Consider the following 23080-nt stretch of genomic DNA (forward strand, 5'->3'; position numbering starts at 1 on the left):
AATGCTTGTAGATGGGACCAGAATGCTTATGGAGAAGAAAGAAAATGGTGGATGCAAAGCAAATCTAAACTAAGTTGCCTCTGCACTGGGCTCTGTGCTTGGTCCTGGAACCAAGGTGTTTCTACCAGAGCCTGCCAGCTGATTCCAGAGGAGTTACAAGGGTTGAATTATGAAGGACTTGAAAGATCACTACAAGGAATTTACCCTGTGTTGAGTGGGTACTGCATCTCACTACATAACTGTTGATTTCATGCCATATTTTTGCCAAAAAGTGGAGTGTGACCATTATGTGAAACAAAAACAATGTGATCGTTTTACTGCAAAAACAACAGGGTACAGTGAAGGTGGAGACCATTACGTACCCAAATACGATAACCATAGGGAATTTGCAGTTGGAGACTGATACAAGATCTGATGCATGCTTTAAATATTACTGTGCAGAGAATGAACATTGGTGAGCTATAGTAAAAACAGAAACCTGCTAGTTGACTTCTTAAATAGAAAAAAATAAGATGGGAAACATGGAGGATGTGGGTGGCATCGATGTGAGAAATAATCTCGTGAAGGTGGAGTAAGTCTAAATGAGTTTGAAGGTAGACAGGCAGGATGAAAACAGTGAGGGAAAGAAGGAGGGATCAGGGGTGACTCCTATATTTTTAGTCCAACATTGAATCAGGCAACAAAAATAAGTGAGACAGGGAGAAGAGTGGGGATAGGAAAGCTAAGAGATTCATTTGGAGACTGTAAGTTGAAAATCCCAATGAGATCTCCCTGGACAGTGGGCAGGTTATTGCAGGGAGATGGAACTCGACCTGTGGATACAAGTTTGGGGTTACTGAGGAGTGTTTCTGGCAGATGATTTCATTAAATATCCCCTGGAGTGAAGTGAAAGAAGAAATCAGAATCAAAGAAAAGCCAGACAGGCTGTTAATTGAAAGTGGAGCCAATGATTAAAGCATGCAGTAACTCCGAGCTTGTCACATTGTCGATGTTCAACATATGTTCACAGCCATGTTAATCAGGGCCAGTGGTTGCCACTGCATCTTGAATGGCTTTTTCTGATTTATGGTAGTCACAGATCAAGAGTAAGAAGACGGGTATTTTTCGTTCACCTTTAGTTAATGAAGGTGGTAAATGAAGTGATGTGTGGCTCTATTCCAGGTCTCTGGGGTTGTGGAAGTGAAGCTAAAGAACCTGATTTTGACCGTTCTGTGATGACTCGCTATGTTTCCTGTATCTGCTCATCGGTCTCCTCCTTCACTGGTGGGAGAACAAAGCATAGTAGGTGCAGGCACAGGGGCCCTCCCAGTACTGGTAGCCAGGGAGAGGGTTCAGCATTCATGGGGAATGGGTACCTCCTCTACCCCTGACATAATTAATAGATCTCAGCCCACCATGGCCCTTTGGCAGAATTTCTAAGTGCTCTGACTGAATCTTCAGAGCAGCCCACTGTTTTCCCATTTTAAAGAGTTGGAGGCCAGAGAAGCCATGGAACCAGACCCCAATCACTGGGCAGTGGGCCGGGGGAATATTAGGGTCATACCCAGTGGTGTTCAGGGGCTACTCCTGTCTCTGTACTCTGAGAGCACCTCTGGTAGTGCCTGGGGACCACACGCAGTGTCAGAGATTGATCCGATGTTGACAGCATGCAAGGCAAAGGCCCTCACTCATGTGCAAACTCTAGCTCTAAGCTGGATTTTGAGGCAAAACCAAGAATTTCTAGTCTCCCTTTTTGAACTTCCTTTACAGAAAACTCCTGGGAACTTGTTGGAAAGGAGGCAATGGCTTTGCATGTGGGTACACACTAGTATTCCCAAGTGCTACTAACAGTGTGGGGTGCTGGCATTCTGCTACAATTCCCCACCCCCACTCTATCCTGTGTCCTAAATGCTCCAAGTGTGGGGGCGGAGTACCTTCGCCAAGTCCTGGCTTCCAGGTCCCAATGTCTCAGTTCCTCCAGGAAAGCTTGAGGCCAGCTCCCTCTCAACATTTTGTCTACATCTGAACTGAGTGAATAAAGTGCTAGGCATGCCGACGGACTGGTGGTGTTTCAAAAAACTCAGAGACCCCAGCCTCTCTCTTAGTCTTTTTTTTTTTTTTTTTTTTTGCTTTTTGGGTCATACCCGGTGATGATCAGGGGTTACTCCTGGCTCTGCCCTCAGGAATTACTCCTGGTAGTGCTAGGGGGATTATATGGAATGCTGGGAATTGAACCCAGGTCGGTCCCGTGCAAGGCAAACACCCTACCTGCTGTGCTATGCTCCAGCCCCAACCCCTTAGTCTTTCAAACCCACAGTGGGTGAGCCCTCTGGCCTCCCTAGGTGCCCCGGGCTGATTGAGGCCCGGCTGAACCTTCACTCACCAGCCAGCAATTGAGGCCTTCCCTGTTAAAGGGAAACTCCTTTTTCAGGAAGTTGAGAGAAGCCACTAATTATGGGGATTAGAAGCCTAGAAGTGGCCAAAGGTCATAAAGAAACCTCTGGGAAGAGAGCCTGCTGGGGAGAAATCCACGGGGTTTTCACTCAGGCACAGGCATGGACACAGACAAAACCTGAATCATAGAAAATGGGAGACTGTATTTTAATCAATCCAAGTCTGGATTCTGAAGCCTCTCGTGGTTCTCTGGAAAACTCCAGGTAATGGCAGACATCAGAGGGCAGATAGACCCACTTAGTGCCATATACATTTTTATGTGCAGGGCAGCTTTCATATTTGCGAGAGAGAGAGCAAATAAATGAAGATAAATAGAGCTGAAGGCTGGACAAGGAAGAGGCCGTTTTCCCTGGAGACGTGGCACCCTCCATGGTGCTACAAAAGGTTGTTCTTTGACGTGCCCATGCAGTATCCTGAAACAGAGGACAACTGTTATGAGCGGAGAAAACAACCCCGTCTCTCACCAGTCCCCAATACCAGGAAAGCCGTGGGTTCTTTGCATCTTTGAAAGATTATTTAAAAAATAAGAAAAATAGTAAAGATTACAGCTGGAGGTGACTGTCATTCAAAACCATCCCTCCAAAGCTGTTTCTGAACCACCTAATTTCTCGGGGGTAAAGGGTGCTGAGAGAACAGAATCTGCTGTGAGGGGAAACCAGTTAGACAATTTGATAGGTATAAAAAGTAGAAAAAGTAAGCATTTGTTGAAATTCTTTTCTTTTTTTAAGTTTCAATGGCCACATCTTCTATCCCCTGCTACATGGAGCTGCTCAATCCCAAACAATATAAATTTAGTCAAAATGTATTTTGGGGGACTGGAACGATAGTACAGCGGGTAGGGTGTTTGTTTGCACGTGGCCGACCTGGGTTCAATCCCCAGCATCCCATATGGTCCCCTGAGCACCGCCAGGAGTAATTCCTGAGTGCAGAGCCAGGAGTAACCCCCGAGCATTGCAGGGTGTGACCCAAAAAGAAAAAAATATATATTTTGGGTCAGTGTCACCTTGGGGTGGGGGCGGGGTGTATCATGTGACCATAGGCTAGGCTAAGGCAGCAGGAAAAAGGAAAGAGGGTGTCCCTTGAAGTTTGAATTAAAATGTCAAGGTTGGAGGGGGCAGATATTTCAAGGTGTTGGCCTTTATGCATGTAAAGGCCTGAGTGTGATTCCCATTGAGAATGGTCCCTCCTGACGTGCCGGAGTAACTCCCAGCAACATCCTAAGTGTGGCCCCCAAACTTAGGGCGGGGTTGGGGGCAGGCCTGGATTTAGGGGCCAGGGAGTCAGCTCAAAGTGCTGGAGCACATTTTTGAATGGAGAGGCCCCAGGTTCAATCCCCAGCACCACACGGTTTCCCAAGCACTGCTGGGAGTAGTCCCAGGGCACCAGTAGGCGTGCATTCCTCCCTGTCCCCACCAAAAATGAAGAGTATCAGGAACTGAAAAAGGAGCCTCTGTCTACTCCTGCTTCAGCTCCCTGAAAAGGTCAATAAGACACACGGGGAAGGCCTAGGCTTGGGCTCCTAGGGGCTCCCTATTTCCTCTGGCCTCTGGATCCAAATTCTGCCAGCGCTGTGGGAGCTGGAGACGCCACCCACCACTCACCGTTGTGAACAATCAGCCGGTACTGCCGCGCCAGGCACAGCTCCTCCTGCCTCCGCCTCACGATTCGCTGCACTTCCGGAGGCAGGCCGTTGGGGTTCCGGGCAAAGACGAAGGAGTAGCTGTCAGCGCAGGTTCCATCCAGGTTGAGGAGGCGGCAGGAGTACTGCACAGCGTAGGTGTCATAGTCCGTGTCCACGATCCAGTGATCATCATCTGCAGGTCAGAGAGCCAGAGTCCAGAGCCTCTGTCTACTCCCACTTCAGCTCCCTGATAAGGATGCTCAGAGTCCCGGGACAATAGGGGAATGCACTGCCAGGTCTCATTGCTCAGGGGACCATATGGGGGGCCAGGGATTGAACCTAGTCGTTCACATGCAGGGCAAGAGTCCTACACACTGTGCTCTCTCCATCCCCACAGTTACTTCCTGAAGCTTGTTTTGTTTTGTCAGGAAGCTGCAGACCACAGAGAATGCTAACGCTTCTTATACAACTGGGACAATGAGAAATGAACTTGTTCTTTACAGAAACATGTCCTGGTGTGTGTGTGTGTGTGTGTGTGTGTGGTGCGGGGGGTTCAAGGGAACCTCATTTACTTCCACAATCATCTGGCACTCTAAAGATAAATGTGACAGTGTCTCTCCAAATAATAATTGGATAATGTGGGCCCTGACTTAGCAAGTAAAATGCCAGTCTTGCAATCTTGAAATCATGAGTTTAATCCCGGGTATCCCCACATGCACTGAGCTCAGTCGCCGTAGGTCTGCTGTCTGGGATCCTGATGCTCTCGGAGCATGTGATGTCTCTGGCATACAGCCAGGTGTGTGTGAACAATATAGCCAGATGTGTGACCCTGTCTCATTGCAACCACAAAGGGAAGAAGGAAAAAACACAGGATTCGACCTTCCTTTGTCTGTCTTACCTTCTATCTCCAGTGATATTTGTGCCTTTGGGGCTAATGTCTGAAGGCCATCCACTGACCCTATCCCCTGTATTAGGGTGATTATCTCTTATCAGCTAGTTCTGCCATCTCTTGTAACCACATGTCCTCCTGCCTTGCCGGTCACTGGAGGGCGTCTCTCTGGTTATCAGGCTCTGACTTTTAGGAATCCACTCATCTCTCTGCTGCAGAGGGGAGAAGTTTTTGCCTAAACACCTACTGTCAGATATCAGAAAATTGTTAGAGCTTGGACTTTTCTGATCTCCTCTGAGAGGGGCAGAGCTGCACTCTTGAGGAAATTGGATTACATTTATTCCTAAGCTTGGTGTGTAAACCTTGAAGTAATATAAAATATCAACAATGAGAAGTGAGAAGAATGAGTAGAAGAACAATGCTTCAGTTTATATGAACACCTCCTGTTAGGAAGGAAATGCTGCCTTTACTAAAGGCTAACTGACCTACACAACCATGACTAGGGCTCTCTGAGTCTTCGTTTTGTGCCAGTTATTTCACAATTCCATCTCCTTCTCAATTATTTTTCACTTCCAGTTATTGACTTTAAAAGGTCTTAGTAGGTCTGATTTATCTTTTTTGGCTAAATAGTGCAGAGAGGAAGACGTTCAATTATAAATTTCAATTAAAAGATTTCATAATCTTTATCCGACTCTTGCTTCCTAAGCCAAAAGGTGAACTGCCTGAACCCAGCTGAAAATAAGGAGCCAAGTCCTCCAACATCAGCTCTCCCGGCAGCTGAAGTCGAGCCATCTGGAGAAACAGTCGCCCCCAAATATTCCCGTCAGTAACTACACACACAATTTGGGAGAGCAAGAACCAAGGTTGTATAGATGGGACTCCAGGTGGGGTTACGCTGCAGTTGGGTGTAGATCCACAGAGAGCAGGTTGGACATGTTGCTTGTCCTCCCAAAGCTAAAGCAAACTCAGCAGAAAGAGCTTTTTCAGGTGATCCAGTTACCCTGAAGATCTGTAACTTACTACAATGGCCCTAGAATATGTCCCTGCAGTTTCCTAGACCTGAGTCCTGCAACCAGACCTCCAACCAGGGCTCCCTCCCTGAAGCCCTCAGCTCTAACTTTCCAGCTGTGCCAGCAGTTGGTGGCGATGAAGCTTTTTCTGACTAATTGCCAAAATAATAACAACATACAATACCCCCACTGGCCCAACACGTCATTGAGTACAGTGACGTGCCTTGAAGCTCAAGTGAGCCAAGACAATTTTGACAGAATCATCCACACCCCCTGGTCCTCCGCCTTCTTCATGAGAAGAACTATTCAAAAAGCATACTCATAATGCCAATGCTGAGGCCCCATGCCAAGGCTTGGGCAGCAGGTCACAGCAGCCTGAGAATCCTGACATGCTCACATGTAGCCGTCTATTACATCTCATTTTAAAATAAACTGACAGCAGATGAGCATTTCGACTGCATTATTTTCTCTGTGCAAGAGTCTTTCATTTAAAACACAGCTGTTTTCACACGCAGATACGCAGATTGTGGAGAAGGGCAAAGACCTAGAAGGCAAGCTACTCTGCAGCCTTCAACTCCTCCCGACTAAGCAGTGTTTAATGCTAAACTGGAGCCAACATAGAAAGTAATAAACAAAACACAAACAGCATGAGAAATGAAAGCAGAATTTGGAAAAATAAAATAAAATTAAATAAAAAAATTAAGTCCCATATAAGCATATAATATATAAGTAGGTGAGCACACAAGCAGGGACTAATCATTACCAGGGGACAGTTCATTCCTTCTACACTTCTTGGTCAGGGGTGTCACTAAGAGCTTCTAGTTAGTAATGTATTTAGATGAGTCACTTCTCTAATGTGAGCCTCAGTGTTTTCATTTTACAAACAAAGGCTTGAGCCTGACCTGGAATATAAAGCCGTTATTTCATGGCTGAAGTAGGGGTAATAGCACACCCTTACAGAGAACGCATGTCTTCCCCACTGCTCCAAGTGCCTTCTGCTTGTTTACTCACTGTGCCCTCACAATGAGACTCCAGGAGATTGTTGCCATAATCACTCCCTTTTGCAAATGTGGAAAATGAGGCACAGTGATGCTAAGGAACCTCACCAAGGTCCTCAGGTTGTGTGAGGATATGTACTCTCAGTCAGTCTGGTAGACTTAGTTTGCACAGTGCCTGGCTCCATTCCTGAGAGGTAGCCTTGGAAAGAATCTCAAAAAAAAAAAGTCTTTTCTATCATAGTCATCTCACCTCCTATCCATAACAATCACGCTAAAGTTTTCCACATCCCCCTTCCCCATCAAATCAAATCCCAAATAGAATTTTAGTCTGTCCCAAATCAGAATCAATTGGGTTTGATTGGGAGGAGGAGGAGGAGGAGGAGGAGGAGGAGGAGGAGGAGGAGGAGGAGGAGGAGGGGGAGAAGGAGAAGGAGGTGGAGGAGGAGGAGGAGGAGGAGGAGGAGGAGGAGGAGGAGGAGGAGGAGGGGGAGAAGGAGAAGGAGGTGGAGGAGGAGGAGGAGGAGGAGGAGGAGGAGGAGGAGGAGGAGGAGGAGGAGGAAAGAATCAAATGCCTCCTTCACTGCTTCCTCCCAAATTCATAACCAAGAAAATCCTGGTCCTTTAACACATTGATGCTGGTGTACACCACACTTGAATATGATTTAACACAAATTGTAGTTCCAGCAAAAAAGAGTGTAAAATATGCCACACAATGTTCTTAGATTACTAAAACTTCACCATCTTGTGCCTCCTGGCATTGATTATTTTTTTGTCATCCATCATTCATAAAGTATCTATTTTACATTAAATTAATCATTTTAGGAAACTTCTGCATTATTTGAAACCATTTTTATTATTTTTAGAAATGAATGCTATTTTTGTTTTCGTCCTGGAGGACAGCAATCCCACCTGTACCATGTAAATCAACACTGGAAAATCAGCTGGATAAAAAAGGCAATTTCACCTAACACACAGCATTAGAGCAATTAAAGGATCTATCTGTGCTTGATCACTAAGCTAGAAGAGTTCCCTGACAGCCCCTTACGTGAATCTATCTCACAAAGGAGTTCAAATAATGTTTTGCAAAAGTTGGCCTGTATTAGAAATCCCTGCTGCTCAGAGTCACTAATCCTAGTCTGGGAGATTGAAGCCTTTGGCTTCCGACTATGACTCCCCCAATCTTGTTGCAAAGCTCTGCCTTCTTGGTAGTCTCAGTTTATTTGCCTTATTGAATCTCCCTGTAGGGGAGAAAGCTCCAAGAGTCCATGATCTCTGGTCTGCCTTCTTCTCGAGCTACCAAATAGATTCCAGCTTTTGAAATATAGGGGGAATGGAAGACATGGGTAGAAAGAGCATGTGGATATTGTGTTCTCATAAGCAGGCCAATTTTTAGGATTTTCAAACCCTGCCCTGTGCCCACCGCCTTCCCAGTCTGCATTCCCTTGTTGGGGTGAAAGAAAAGATTTCACGGCCATTTGAGCACCTGCCTGGGTGGGAATCTCAGCACAGGCACTGAGGATACCTGGGACTGAGCCAACCCTTTGCATGAGGCTTCTTTTATTTTTGCAAGTGAGTATCCTAAACTTCTGCAGAGGTCTGAAAGCTGCAACCCTGTCTAAGGGATTCAGTGCAAAGGGATGCAGGAAGAGCAAAATCAGGTGTGTGTGTGTGCGTGTGGGGGGGGTGGGGGGGTATGATCTGGGACTCTGGAAAACTGAAGGGCCTGGGCTAGAAAATGGCGGTTTGAGGTCAGCTGACAAGCCCCTTAGCCCTTTTGTTCTTGGGTGAGGTTTACTGAACTGGATGGAAGGAGGTGGGGTTGGAAAGTGCCACCTCTCCCAATGGTAGTGCTACCTCTCTTAACTTCAGCTGCGTGGCAGGTTTTCTGCCACTTCCAATCATTCCTCCCCAGGGTGCCATGGAAGAAGAAATCCACAGATTTGGCCAGCTCCGCTTCCCCACTTCTGAGACAGGACCCCAAACTGTCTACTCACGTCCTTTCTGGAGAAAGGAGGCGACACCCCAGTACTTCATCTTGAACTTGGCGGGGTCCTCAGTGTCAGTGAAGGTGCCCACCATGTCTGCACACACGTCCCAGTTACTGTAAAAGTCAGGGGGATCTCAAGTGAGGTGGGGGGGTCTGTCTCATCCCGCCCGCCTGCCCGGGCGAGGGTCTGCATCCCGGGATCCCAGCACGCAAAGGTCTGAGCCATCCAAAGGCCACTGACTTCAGCAGGCGGACTCGGCCCTTGGCCTTGGCGCTCATCTGGCCACTCTCATCCACGGAGAACTCGGCGACGATGTTGTCCTGCAGAAAGAGGCCCTCGGGGTCCTTCTTGGCCATGGCATACCAGGTCCCGGCGAACTAGGGAAGAAGACACAAGCAGGCATGGGGTTTGGAGCGAAAGGTCCCCGGGGAAAGGGATGCCCCGGGAAACGTGGGGCGTCCTCTCCCGTGCCCCCCACCAGGCGCTCCTTCTCCGGGGCACCTACTCGAGCCTTGTCGAAGTTCTCTTTGACTCGGAAGCTGCTCACGCGGCAGTCGCGCGCCTCTCCGCCGCTGCCCAGCGCCGCCAGCAACAGGAGCGCCCACACCCACTCCATCGTCCCAGGAGTCCGGCCTGCAGGAGGGGCGCGGTGAGCGCCCGCAGACCCCGGCATCCCCCGCTCCCCGCAACTCCGCCCCAGCTCCCGCCCCTCCCCCGCCCCGCGCCCCCGTCCCGCGTCGGCGCTCACCGCCCGGAGCCGCGCGCAAAGCCGGGCGCGCGTGGAGCCTGCTAGGGAGCGCGCCGCGGGGGCCGCCCGGTCGTTTTATAGCTCCGGTGGGGGTGGGGGGGTCTCGCTTTCGTAACCGCGCGGGGTGAAAGACCGAGGGGGGAGGCGCCGGGCCGGCCAGCACTTGCATAACGCGCCCTGACTCATGCCCCCAGCGCAGGGAGGGTCCGAGAGGGGCAGCCTCACCGCCTGCGCCGCCCGGGCACCGTGGGGCTCCCGCGTCGGGGGCCTGAGCGCAGTCGCCTTGCTGCAGCGCTGACGGGTTCGCCCGGCTTTAGTTCCAGCATCTCGAGACCGGCCCCGGAGACTCAGGTTGAAGGGTCCATCCAGGACGGCAGCAAGGATGCTCCCAGGTGTCTTGGGGTGCAGGCCTTGCCAGGAAGTCCTCCCCCCCCCTCCCCGCCGCCTCCAGCCGGCTAGGGTCAGTTGTGCAAAGGATAGGGAAAAATTTGGCCAAGTCGTTTTTCATGTTATAAAGGATGTCTTTTACCCTCTTTTAGGAGGGCTTGTGGTGCCCTCTGGGTCAATATTTGTTCTTTAGTTTCAACATCTTTAGAAGCAATAAAACCCTCCCTGTTAAATATTCTCCAGAAACGCAACCCTGGTCAGGGCAGGAAATATTTTAGCAACCTTGGTGGTCGCCTACTTTACCCTGTGGCGCTGTCCTCAAACCACCGTCAAACACGTCTACCAATTGTTTATGAAGCGTTTTAACTTCCAGGTCATTCTGGAATTCTGTTTTCAAAACAGCCAGGCTGACTTGGCTGTGTGGACGGAAAGGGGAGAAGTGAGCAAAATTCTATAACGTCAGTGGTCAGCTACGAACTGAATGTGACTGTGGTGATTTATTTCACTTGTCAAATGACACCATGTACTGACCATATTTTCTCTCTAATTTAGGATTCTCTAGTCTGGTTAAAGTGGTCAGAATATGCTACTTGTGCCCACATGAGACCTAGTGATTGACCAAAACAGACTTTTTGGGGTATGATTTCTTCCTTACAATATCAATGGGTCTATGTGGCCCAGAGTGGGAAGAACTGGGAGTTACTTGACCATTTTGCTGCAACCGGACCTCAAGTAAGAGGGAGGGGGAGAAAGAGGGGACTGCGGAACAAAATTAAGTTCTTGGTTCTCGGTCCAGCCCTATCTAGGGCCTGGGCCACTTGTGAGACTTCCAAAAAGACATCTGTGACTTCCATCCCTTTCCCGGGCCTTTTAGTGTCTCCTCCTGCCAGGGTTCTGCTTCTGTATCCTACATTCTCATCTATTCCTGTTCACTGGCATCTTGGATGTCTCTGGAGGGCCAGTGAGGGTGTATTGAACACACTGCCCTGAAGCTTGGAAAGCCTTGGTTCTGGCTAACCAGCTAAGAGATGTCCTACTTACGGTAGCTTTAGCATAAAATGTAGAATTTCAAATAACTCAAATACGTTTGTTCCAGAGTCTCTCCTGCAGGGAGTCTGTGCGCAGCTAGACACAGCTTCTTTCTGCATCCTTGATGGGGAGAGACTTCAGACCCTCGCTCTAGCTCCTGCCCCAATGTTGCATCCCCATCTCTGCAACGTTCCAGAGTGCAAGTCTTCCAAAGTCTGTTTCAGCACAGTGATACAGAGCCCCCTGTCCTCAGCCTGGGCCTCCACAGGGTTATTAGGATCAGAAGGTTCTCTTAAGCCCCCAGCCCCCTTAAGCTCTGCTCCTAGAACATTCTCTGGTGGTTCATGTTTTGAATGAATGTGAGGTATTTATGGGTTCCCCCTCCCTTCACTGATGTTGTTTTGATATCTGGGGTTATGATCTTGTTTGCAGAAGTCACATGAGTGCCACTGGGGATCAATTTAGCACCCAAAGCAGAGCTGGGGCTCCTCCTGATGGTGTGCAGTGATTCTGGGGATTAAAATCTCAGCCTCATAAATTCAAGGTAAGTGCTCTACAAATGAGCCACATCTCCCCAATTCCTTCATGCATTTTATGGTGATTATTTTTATTGTTTGCAAGAACATAACTTTATTCTTTTTTGTTTTAGAGGCATACTTTATTTTGTTTTATAACTATTGTTGCCAGGTCATCATCATTATAAATCAATGGCTGTATATATTACATCACGTTCACCATTAAAAATCTAATTCCCTCTTTTGCTCTACAACTGACCCCTTCTGTCCAATTTACCTATAGCACATTTCCGTTTCCCTTCTGGTAACTAGTAATTTGGTCTTAGAGTCTAAAAGTTTATTTTTATTTTCATTGGTTCATTAATTTGTCCTTTTTCTTTATGATGATGGTAACTGTTTTTGCAGCACCATATTTATTTGTTAGACATTTAAAAATTGGTGTAATTCTTCCTCTTTTTCTCTCTTTTAGTAAGAAATCCTGAACGTGGTGTCCCAAATATCGGCAATGGAAAACAGTTTATATTAGCATTCTCACTCATGTTTCTTCATGATTACAAATGCATGAAGAAAGGTCAACAGAGGATTTTTTCCTGAGTGCTTTAAAACTTATTCTCATAAAGTAATTTTTCAAATAGAAATATGTAGGCTATCAAAAGGGTAAATGTTCATGGTAATTACTCCAATGTGATAATATTAGGCTTACTGAGGTGATTTCTTTTCCCCTCTGTAGACCTTTTTTTGTAGTTCTTAAATTTTTCTACAGTAAAAATATTTAATCAGAAAATAGAGGAAAAACTCTTTGCAAACAGTTTTATTTCTCGAAGATTGTGTTTTCGTTTTTAAAATTTGTTTGTTTTGACCCAGTGTTGCTCAGAGTTTACTCCTGACTCTGCTTTTAAAGATTACTTTTGGGGGGACTCAGGGAACCATATGTGGTCGCAAATTGAGCCCAGGTCAGATACGTGCAAGACTAGTGTCCATCCACTGTACTAATGCTCCGCCACAGTAAAATTATGTTTTAAGTGACATCTTACAGATTGCATATAATAGATACAAAAGCTTATTTCCTTGCCATACTTCATGAAGATCTAGACTATGTTTTATTCGTCCTGGTACCTACTCAACACTCCCTGCCCCATAGGATTTATTAAGAAGCAAGCATATAGTAAATGCTTGATTAGTAGATGGTTTAATTTATTTGATTGAAATTCATCACTTTTCATAAAGTCTGCAAAATATTTATTTTTAGAGATCTGGTCAGAGGTCTCTCAAGAATATAGTTTGTTTGGATTTAGCACCCATAGCAGAGAAGGGTAGCTGTTCTCTATCTGAAAACTTTGCACTATCTTCCATGAACAAAGCAGCCCTGTTGGAAGTAATCTACTTACTGGAAATTCTATAAGGCTATATGCCTAAGTTCTGGTCAATGGAAAGGACACAATACAGTTCTGTGTATCATTTCCAGACAGGCCATAGAAAAACTACCTATCCATTTGGTTTTTGTTTATTTTTCTCACAATGCAAAGCAAACAAGCTTGTTGAAGTACAAGACATTCCAGAGAAGTGTCTACCACACAGACTGCAGTCATCTGTCTGCCTGTTTATCTGCATGTTCTCTCTCCTTTCTGTGTTGCTTGGTGGAGTCTCCATCATGCTGAGATCTCATGGGTGACTGAGGTTAGGTGAATGAGAAAGAAACTTCCACTCCATTAAGCTACTGATATCCGGGGTTACTTGTCATCAAATTCAGTGTTCTCTTAATTTATAAGCATAAAACAGCTCACTGATTCTTCAAAAAATATTGAAAATGTTTTATTCAAAAAGAAAGAAGATCTAAATATGAAATCTATGTCACTACACTCTTAAAATTAAGCAATTCCAATCAGCTCAATTTTGCACAAACTGACCTTTATATCCACATCCTGAAAAAGAGGCCAAGAAAAATGAAAGCTAAGGAAACTGGGTAGTATTTATCTTCTGACTGCATTTAAAATGTGCCAAAATAATTGCTGGAAAAAATGAAAAGGTCTGGGGCTGGAGAGATAGTGTAGCTGGCTGGGTGCTTGCCTTGCATGAAACCCCAGCACTACGTCTGATCCCCTGAACCCCGCCAGGAGTTGTTCTTGAGCGCAGTGCCAGAAGTAAGCCTGAGCACCACCAGTTGGACCCCCAACTCCCCACAATATCAAAAGATTAGTTATTGATTTAAGATTTTCAGGTACAAAGAGTCAAATTTATGTTTTTAAAATTACAAAGCTATTGGTCAGTTTCATGATGTGGTTGTAAATTATTTGGATCCCACTATTTAAATGATCTCTGAAATAGCTGGGTCATATCTACCAATTAGGCACAGAATCCTCTCTGTCTCTGTCTCTGTCTGTATTTGTGTTTCTCGTTTTCTTCCCTCTCTCCCTTTAAAGATGCAAGAATCTTTTGTAGTTGCTGTATTATGTCTTTGGCCCTATGTAACTATGTTTTTGATGAATACCCTTAAAACTGGACTGGAGCAATAGCACAGTGGGTAGGGCATTTGCCTTGCACGCGGCCCACCCAGGTTCAGTTCCTCCACCCCTCTTGGAGGGCTGGGCAAGCTACCGAGAGTATCTCGCCCTCATGGCAAAGCCTGGCATGCTACCCTTGACATATTCAATATGCCAAAACAGTAACAACAAGTCTCGCAATTTGTTGTGAGACGTTACTAGTGCCCGCTCAAGCAAATCAATGAAGAACGGGAGGACAGTGCTACAGTGCTACCCTTAAAACTACTGAGATAATATAAGTCAGAAAGAGAGGAACTGTCATAGAAAGACTGCACGCATCTGGGGAATATAAAGTAACAGAATGGGAGTCAAACACAAGAATAGTTCAGATAAATACCAGGAGATTTTCTCCTCGGCTTGGAAGCTGGCAGCACATGCTGGGGAAAAAAGCAGCTCAGATAGAGAAGGGAACACCAAGTAAAGGATGTTTGGAAGACTTGCTCAGGATATGAGATGCGTGCTGAAAGTAGAATATAGACCGAACATGATGGGCACCCAATACCTTTATTGCAAACTACAACACCCTAAAGGAAAGAGGGAGCAAAAGGGAATGCCCTGCCACAGAGGCAGGTTGGGGTAGGGGGGTGGGGTGGGGGGTTGGAGGGCTACTGGAATCATTGGTGGTGGAGAATGGGCACTGGTGGAGGGATGGGTGCTCAATCATTGTGTAGGATAACAATTGATTTGTCCTTTCTCTCTTGCCACAAGGAGCTTAGGTTTATCAGGTTACACCCATCACAGTGCTCCTGAGTCACTCCCATTCCTTCGTTTACCTGTAACCACTTCTCTATGCTCTCTTCCCCAAACAGTTAATCAGCTTTCCCCCCTAATCAGACTTTGTTAATTTGTAAGGTCAGATCCTTCTAGGACACTGAACTTGTATTGTAAGTTAGTATTGCCTTTCTCCTCTCCTTATGTCTTATGAATAGTTTACTTTAAAGCAATGTCCTTTTTCATAGATACAGGAAGACAGTTAATATTGTGCTTTTGTAATTTAGGATTTAATTGGCTTTGAGTATTATTCACTCCCGGGCATCTGCTTTCTCAACTTAAGTCTCAGTTGCCCTTAGTTCCTAGCACCCCAAAAGTAGGGTCTTGACGAGGGACTGAAGGACCCAGGGCAAGCTGAGAGCTACCCTGGCATCAACATGGGCCAGACCAAAGTGCCACGATTCTTTTCTTTTTTTTAATATTTTTTATTTATTTGTTGAATCACCCTGAGAACAGTAACAAAAGCTTTCAGTTCGAGTCTCGGACGGTCATACAATGATCAAACACCTGTCCCTTCACCAGTGCCCATTTTCCACCACCAAGAACCCCAGTATAGCCCCCATCCACCCCCCACCTGTGTTGTGCCACGATTCTTAACTGTAAGTTAAGAGCTTGATCATAGACAAATGGTGTCATGATACAAAAGTAACGACGAGACTGGGACCCTGCCAGGAAGAGGAAAGACTGTCTGGCCTGAGCACTGTAGTCTGAGATCGAGATAGCCCTAGGAGAGCAGTTCTATAAGCTTAAGGTATTTCTTACTGTATCCATACAAAATGATTTATATTATGAATGCTTAAATGTTTGTTGGACAAGGAGAGGAGAAATACACCCATGGGATTCTGCTCTAGGGTGGGTCGATCTGCTAATGAGAATCTGTCATTATCGTAGAAGCGGCTTTCCCCGAGGGAAAGAACTTTACCCCTATTGATTGTGACCACACCTATGTGTAATCGTTACCCCAACCCCTCATACTGGAGGATAAAACTAGACTGTAAGAGTGGGCTAGGGCATCAGAATCCAGACTCCAGATGGAGAAGGAGAAAGAGGATCCAGATCCAGATTCCAGAGCGAGAAGAGAAATGAAGGGGGATCGAGAAGGAGAATGAAAAGTAGCATGGGGGAGGAAGAAGCAGGAGGGGAGGCAGAGGAGAGACAGGAGTGAACGGAGAGAGGATTGGAATAAACTGCAACTAAGACCAACCAGCCCGGCCCTCGTTCCTTCCTTCACCTGCCCATCACCATCGACCTCCCCGGGGTGGGGGAAGTGGCATGAGACTACCCAACACTGGCAGCGGGAGAGATAGACCGCTGCGGACTTTTTTGAGTTCACACACATTGTATAACTGAAACCCAAGCATGAAAGTTTGTAAGTCTACAACTGTACCTCGTGGTGTTTCACTAATAAAAAAAAACAAAACTAAACAAAACAAAAACTACTGAGATAGATGTACATTTTAAATTATTTCTGTAAAATAAATTTGTGAAAGCAGAATTGAAGGATTAAAGTCCATACATATTTTTAGGGTATTTTGACAATGAGCCAAATCCAATTTAGTTTCCTAATCTGCATTTCTTGTCTAATATTTATTTTTTAATTCATATTTTTAGTAGCAGCAGATTATGTTTATAGAGAAGAATTTTAATAACGTCACTTCTTCCCCTCCAAACTTTCCAGGGTTCAAAGTTCTTAGTTTTGAGCAAAAGTTCACAAATTCATTTGGCCTACTTCCCCCACTTTTAGAAAAGTAATTGCTCAATACCCTCCTAAAAACCTGTCTTCTGTAAGCTGACAAACAGAAGGGTCACTCCCCCACCACTGCCCTCCAGACTATCTCAGCTCTGGATCATTCCTGTGCCTGTCTGGGGTGGGGATAGAATCACCCACTTTGTAAAATCTTGGCCCAATAAATCTTCCTAAATTCATCTTTCACTACCCTCTCCTGTCACTTTATACTCTATATTACTACTTTGGCTCTTATAATCACCTGGATTTCCTCAGCCTCCACCAAGTCTAGACAAGAACCCTTTTTACATACTATCATAACTACTTATGTAGTTTTATACACTTATAACTTCATGTGTATTTTTCACTTCTGGGGTTTATTATTCTCTTCTATATTTCATGGCTTTCTAATTGCTAGTCTCCTTTCCCTTATTGTTCCATATAGTATGAAGTATGACATTCAGGATTAACTTGATTATGCAGAGTAAAGGAAAAACTTCATATTGCAAGGCCAAAGAAAGAAGGGTTTAATTCTCCCACTTGCTCCATGTACAGCCCAGGTTAAGAGGAGCTATCCTTCATGACAACCTCACTCAGGGATTTTGGACACCTTTGGATCTGGTGTGACAGCAGGGAGAATGGAGAGTCAGAAGTTCTCATTTCAGGTAATGAATATTCCTACCTGGAAAAGACATATTGGCCCACTCATAGGCCAGAATTAGATGATCCTCCCAAGGGATGATGTGAGAGAGAATAACCTTCTAGAACAAGGGTAGGAGAATATCCTATAAGAGGGAACATGGAGTCTCTACTACAGGACCTGGAATGGTGGGCGTGTTGCTTAAGTGGACACTCAAAAGACGTATTTTAAAAAATGAACCATCGGATCAATCTAGCAGTCACTACAAAAATAAAGACTATAATATAATTTGTTTTTTCATTTTTATCAGTAAGGGAATGTTAGCATATATGGATACATTTTTTCCTATTAAGTATACGTGTGTGTGTGTGTGTGTGTGTGTGTGTGTGTGTCTGTTTAAAGATGGCATTGGGTAGTTGTCAGCAAAGCACATACATTTTTTTTTAGCACATACTTTTTGGAGAGAAATAGGAATTGCATCAATCACACAAAGTAGCTGGGTAGAAAGATTGTCCCAAATTATTAGAAGATGGTCCCACAAGGGGTTAGACTCAACTTCTTTCTCTTGACAGATACAATCTACAGTTTTCTAATTATAATGAGATGATAATGGATGTTGCGAAGTACATAATACATGATATACATATTCTGAGGAACACAATCCTGAGATTATACTTGAGGGTAACAAAGGGAGGTATGACAAAACCCTTCAAACACAAACTCTACCATCAGAGGTAACCTAGCATTACAAATGCCTGTTTAAGTTCTATTCTAGCAAAACCTGGATGATCAAGAATCCCTAATTTCATAATCTATCAGCTGTGGCTTCAATAGATCTCTTTCACTTTCTATACAAGAAGACTAAACATTTTTAGCAAGGTAAAATTTACCTTTAAAGAATCAAATGAAAGTCATAGAATTCTGTTCTTCAAGTGGACTTAAATAAGTGTGCTACAATAACTTGCAGAGTTATTATAAAATGGTCAATGTGTTTTAATTTAAAAGAACTTGTCATAAGGTTTGCAGCTTTATTAAAATTATTTTTTAATTTAATTTTTATAAAGTTGTTCACAATAGTTCATTGTAGACAATATTCAAACACCAATCCTACCATCATACCATTCAAACCATACCATTCAAACACCTTCCTACCACTGTAAAAGGAAAGTGTGTGAAGATTGTTGTATTTCATCCTGGAGCCATTTAAGCCCTTGTATAAGAGATTACAAACATATATATTAAACTCAAACAAATGTGTGCTACTTTTGGTACATCAGTGGGCTAGAGTATAAGAAGTCGCGTGGCTGCATTTGAGACTGTGCTTCAAGGACGTTCTGTGTGGCTCTCTTCTGGAAGCTTTATTTCATAGTCTCTGGATCTTGACCATTGATGAGATTATATGGCACTGGAGGTAGTTTGTGTGTCTGACGCCCAAGCTACTGGAAAACTGGGGAGCTGGGGGAAGAAGGTCCAGTCCTGTTCTAAGCGAGATTGGAGATCTCAGTCATAGGTCCTGCATACCTGGTTTTTTCTGCAGGTTCCCCAGTAGGTCAGGCTCGTTTGAGCCTGTGGAGAGCAGCCTTGAGCATGGCTGTGCAGTTGGATTCTGGGGGTTTTTGGTTGCTGGGGTTCTGCTGTGGTGGGGAGGGAAACTCAACCCTTGCCCCTCCTGGTTGCCCGGGTGAAGACAGCCTGGCGCAGGGTCAGGATGTTTTGTGTTGCTCTCTATTAAAGACATTCTTTAAATGTCTTAGAGTATGTTTGAAATAAGCACTTAAATATATAGGAAATTGGTACATGAAATGTGTAGTTTAACTTATTAGTGGCATAATGGTAGTTAAATATTTGGGAAAATGTGCTTAATTGATGTAAAAGCTCAATAAACTGAAGATTAAACAGAACTAAGTAGTGTTAAGTGTTCTTTCCACTCCAGAAGCTCTCGAGACATTATATAGATCCTAGCAACAGTTAAGACAGGTATCACTAAGTAGTTTTAACAGACTGTGCTTTGTAGCAAAAATGAGGTTTGGATATTGCTATTGAAAGAAAATGCAAGTTCATATGCTTAGCAGGAGCAATGAGGTTGCAGTTGCCTAGGTTATCCTTTGCAATCATGACTCTTGGCAAGAGCTAGGGTTTAAATTATGGTTCAAGTATATGTGGGTCACCAACAAATGTTTTGTTAGTTCACTTCTCTAGTAATAAGCCTGAAATCTGTTCTTTTAAAATAGTTCTGAGGTCCTGTCAAAATATTTTTTGAGATACAGCTTTCTAAAGTGTAAAGAATGGAGAGATGAGAGTTTTAGAGAAGAATAATAAAAATAACTTGGTTAATCAAAGGACTTTTAAGAAAAGGAAATATTTTCATCCAGGGATGAGTGAGGACTGGGGCTCAGTGGTAGAGTACAGTTCTTGATGTGTAAGGTTTTATTTGCAGGATGAAAGAAAGAAAAGGGAAGAGAGAACAGAAGGAAGGGAGGGAGAGAAGGAAGGAGTCAAAGAGAAAAAGCAAAAGATTAAAAATCAGTTTTATTTTTTACCAATCCCTCCATCTCTATTAAAGTTATATAAACAAATGAAGACTTGCAAGGTCTGAATAATCTGACTTTATAGAGCTGCTATAAAAGATTTCTACAAATTGTCAACCCAGGTAAATTTAAGGCACATTTGTGACCATACTGTTTTTCTTGCTGTGGACAGCCACTGCCGTGGCTGAAATAGAATGACATTTTTTGTTTTTGTTTTTGTTTTCCCTGCAATAGTTACGCTAGCCTACCATTGGCAGATCTCAGATGCTGTGATTCTCTGAGGACTTAAGAGCTAATAGTGTTTAGGGATTTTGTGTCCTGAAGCACCCTTTAATCCGGTGCTTCCTGAATCCCACTGTAAATCAGGACCTTCTGTCACATCTCAGGAGTTACAGGGCAGATTGAAAGCTCTGCTAAGCAACCATTCTGCATGACCTTGCCAGATCTGGCTCTGGTGAGCACTTTTTGCCCTTGGGGTTCCAAGGTAACTGTTCCTCAGTAGCTAATCAGGATGTATTTTCTACTTGGCTTTCTGCCCAGGGAAGTGCTCTGAGGGTCTGCCCCGGGGAGCTCCAGCAGCAAAGCCAGCCCCACCATGGGGGAGATGAGCCAGGAGGCTGTGGAGAAATACCTGGAGGACCACCCTGAGTTTGCCCAGGAATACTTCCATAAGAGGCTGAGCAAGAAAGCGCCCTGGCTTGGACTGACGCTGGCGGAGGAGTCTTCGCTGTGTTGTGAGCTGCTACAGGCCCTGCAGGAGGAAGTGGGCAGCCCTGAGCAGGTCACACACCGAGCCCTGCAGAGGCTGGCACAGCTACTAGATGCAGATCGCTGCAGCCTCTTCCTGTGTCGGGCACGCAACGGCACACCTGAGGTGGCCTCCAAATTGCTCAACGTCACCCCAACCTCCAAGTTTGAGGACGACCTAGTGGTCCCTGACCGAGAAGTTGTGTTTCCCTTGGACATTGGGATAGTGGGCTGGGTTGCCCACACCAAGAAACCCCTTAATGTCCCAGATGCGAAAAAGGTAGGTGGTATTAGGAGGGGAAGATTGCTGAAAGGCTATGGTGGGAAATCAGGGAGGATTAATGGGGTCATCCTTGTAATTAACACTGGTTTTCCTCTAACTTGGGGGGGAGGGGTGGCAAAAGGGAAGAGAACCCCAGGTCAAGGACTGTCAGATATACAAACACAGCCTAAACTGTTTAGTTCATGTTGAGTTTCAAATCAGTAGAGAGTGCCCCAAGTAATAGTGTTTGACAGTTACTGGTGGCCCTACCAGAGCCTAATGCCCTTCACCTACTTACTCTCTGACAATGTCCTCATGCCCTGGGGGAACTTCAGAGGGGACACAGGGGCAGGCTGAGATCAAACCTCAGGCCTTTCATCCCCAACTCTTTGAAGACACTCAGTTTTTCTGGATACATTTGCTCATAAATGGATGCTTCCACCTTTGTAGATAAAATGTTCAGAAAGAAAACAAAAGATACTGTCTGAAAGTTCAAATGTCCATTTTTAAATCTTTAAAATATGATCTTGGATAAGGATTAAACTCACTGGACCCAAGCCCCATCGTGCACATTTATTAACAATGAATCCAGGGGCTGGAGTAATAATAGTACAGTGGGTAGGGCATTTGCTTGGCACTCAGCTGATCTAAAATTCAATCCTCAGCATCCCACATGGCCCCTCCAGCACCTCCAAGTGTAATTCCTAGTACAAAGCCAGAAGTAACCTCTGAGCATCGCCAGGTATGGTCCCCAAACAAAAACAACAAAAAAGGAATGAATTCCAGTCATGTAAGTGGGACATTTGGACTCTTCTAAAGCCCCATCACCTACATACACTGTTGTGTTTTTTAGAAACAGAATGATCAATTCCCACCATTGGGAAATCTGTTTATTTAAGAAAATGTATCAAATGTAACTCAATTAAAAGGGTCAAAGCCTTATAATCCCTCTGTTCAGCAATTACTATCATGAGAAGCCTCAGGTTTCTCCTGCCAGGTTTTTGTCTACACACATTTTCCAGGAAACTGGGTTGCCATTAACAAAAGTGGAAGAGGAGATTGTGATGGAATGGAGTTGGATGGAATCACCCCAGAAATGCTTTCTGTCCAGAGATTGATTGCTAGCTCCTGAAGGAGGCAGCTGGAAGGGGAGGCTAATCCCGGACGTGTTCCCTGAGGCTGATTAAGAGGGAGAGGACCCTGGGATTCAGAAGGCATACAAACTGTCAAACATTAGCAGCACAAAGCAAACAGTCACGGGACAACCCTCAGGTACAAGGGTTGCCCTTAGGCACCATGAGTCCTCAGTCCTTTACAAGTCTTCCCTCCGGGAGGGTTAGCTAGCTTAAAGTAGGCTTTTTGAATGCTTACCTTGAGTGCTGGACCCCACCTCCACCCCCACCCTGTGAGGCATCTCTGGGAGCAACCTTTCACCCTCAGCATAGTGCCCTTGAGCAAAACTGAGTTTGACCCCCAAACCAAAACTAAATAAATTAAGTTCTTTTGTGATGCACTGCAGCTGCTGCGGATGACTAATCTGATGAGTGTTCTTAAGGCAGTCTTCTGGGTTCTAGTTTTGAAGCTCTGTCCTTAACCACCTAAGGCTAAGGTCTTCTCATGAACGTATGCTTCTTGCCAGACCCCCAAATGAGGTCCAATTTCCTAAAACAGAAAAGCTAAGAACATGTTATATAAGGTTGTTAATATTTTTTATATGAAAAACAGTTTTAATAACAGGTGAGTAAAATTACTTCTGTAGCAGAATTTTACTCAGCTGTTATTAAAACTGTTATTAAGGAGCCCAGCTCTCTATGTTGAGATAAGAATGATAGAATGGTGCTGCTTAAAAATATCAAATGGCCTTAGTGTGTTGACCATGGTGAGTGCCCTTGTAAGGGCAGTGGATGGAAATGGAGTGTCATGTTTCTTTGGTACCTCTTTTCTGGAAGTAGGACAAAGACATAACTGTTTTGGACACACACCCTCTTGAGAAGAGACAGAGGTTTTTATTTGCTCTCCATTTTTACTAATTCTAAGAATTTTTTGGCTCCCAGAACTTCTTTTCAATTCTGGATGCACATGAAAATAAAATTGGGGGTAATTAAAAATATTGATATAAGTTGCTCAGCAGATCAGAAACACCAGACTTCCTGAAATTGGGACCAAACATTAATACGTATTTGTGGAAAACTTGAGTCCAGAGAGATAGTTAAGATACTTGCCCTACATGCCGCCAACCCCAGTTTGA

General features: G+C 44.8%; 2 protein-coding genes across 2 annotated transcripts in view; one reads left to right on the forward strand and one right to left on the reverse strand.

Moving 5' to 3' along the window:
* Positions 1-2556: 2556 nt before the first annotated feature.
* RBP4 (retinol binding protein 4) lies at positions 2557-9781 on the reverse strand. The gene is made up of 6 exons (XM_056130408.1): positions 9688-9781; positions 9445-9572; positions 9180-9316; positions 8946-9052; positions 4035-4247; positions 2557-2846 (listed from the first exon to the last, which is right to left on the reverse strand). The coding sequence occupies exons 2-6, from the start codon at positions 9553-9555 to the stop codon at positions 2809-2811; spliced, it is 606 nt and encodes a 201-aa protein (XP_055986383.1). The 5' UTR covers positions 9556-9572; positions 9688-9781; the 3' UTR covers positions 2557-2808.
* Positions 9782-20390: 10609 nt separating this feature from the next.
* The window catches only part of PDE6C (phosphodiesterase 6C), a 53497-nt gene continuing 50807 nt past the window's right edge, over positions 20391-23080 (forward strand). The window contains exon 1 of the mRNA XM_056130398.1: positions 20391-20850. Coding sequence (XP_055986373.1) covers positions 20419-20850 — 432 coding nt within the window. The 5' untranslated portion in view covers positions 20391-20418. The remainder of the gene's footprint in view (positions 20851-23080) is intronic.

This window comes from Sorex fumeus, unplaced genomic scaffold (assembly GCF_029834395.1).
Source record: "Sorex fumeus unplaced genomic scaffold, SorFum_2.1 ptg000078l, whole genome shotgun sequence".
Taxonomy (NCBI): domain Eukaryota; kingdom Metazoa; phylum Chordata; class Mammalia; order Eulipotyphla; family Soricidae; genus Sorex; species Sorex fumeus.

Bases quoted from the DNA above. Each gene is read 5' to 3' on its own strand.
- RBP4 (XM_056130408.1), bottom strand. From the start codon at position 9,555: ATGGAGTGGGTGTGGGCGCTCCTGTTGCTGGCGGCGCTGGGCAGCGGC. The intron at 9,053-9,179 runs GTCAGTGGCCTT...TGACTTTTACAG, and splicing joins GGCCGAGTCCGCCTGCTGAA to TAACTGGGACGTGTGTGCAG. The intron at 4,248-8,945 runs GTGAGTAGACAG...TCTGACCTGCAG, and splicing joins CTCCTTTCTCCAGAAAGGAC to ATGATGATCACTGGATCGTG.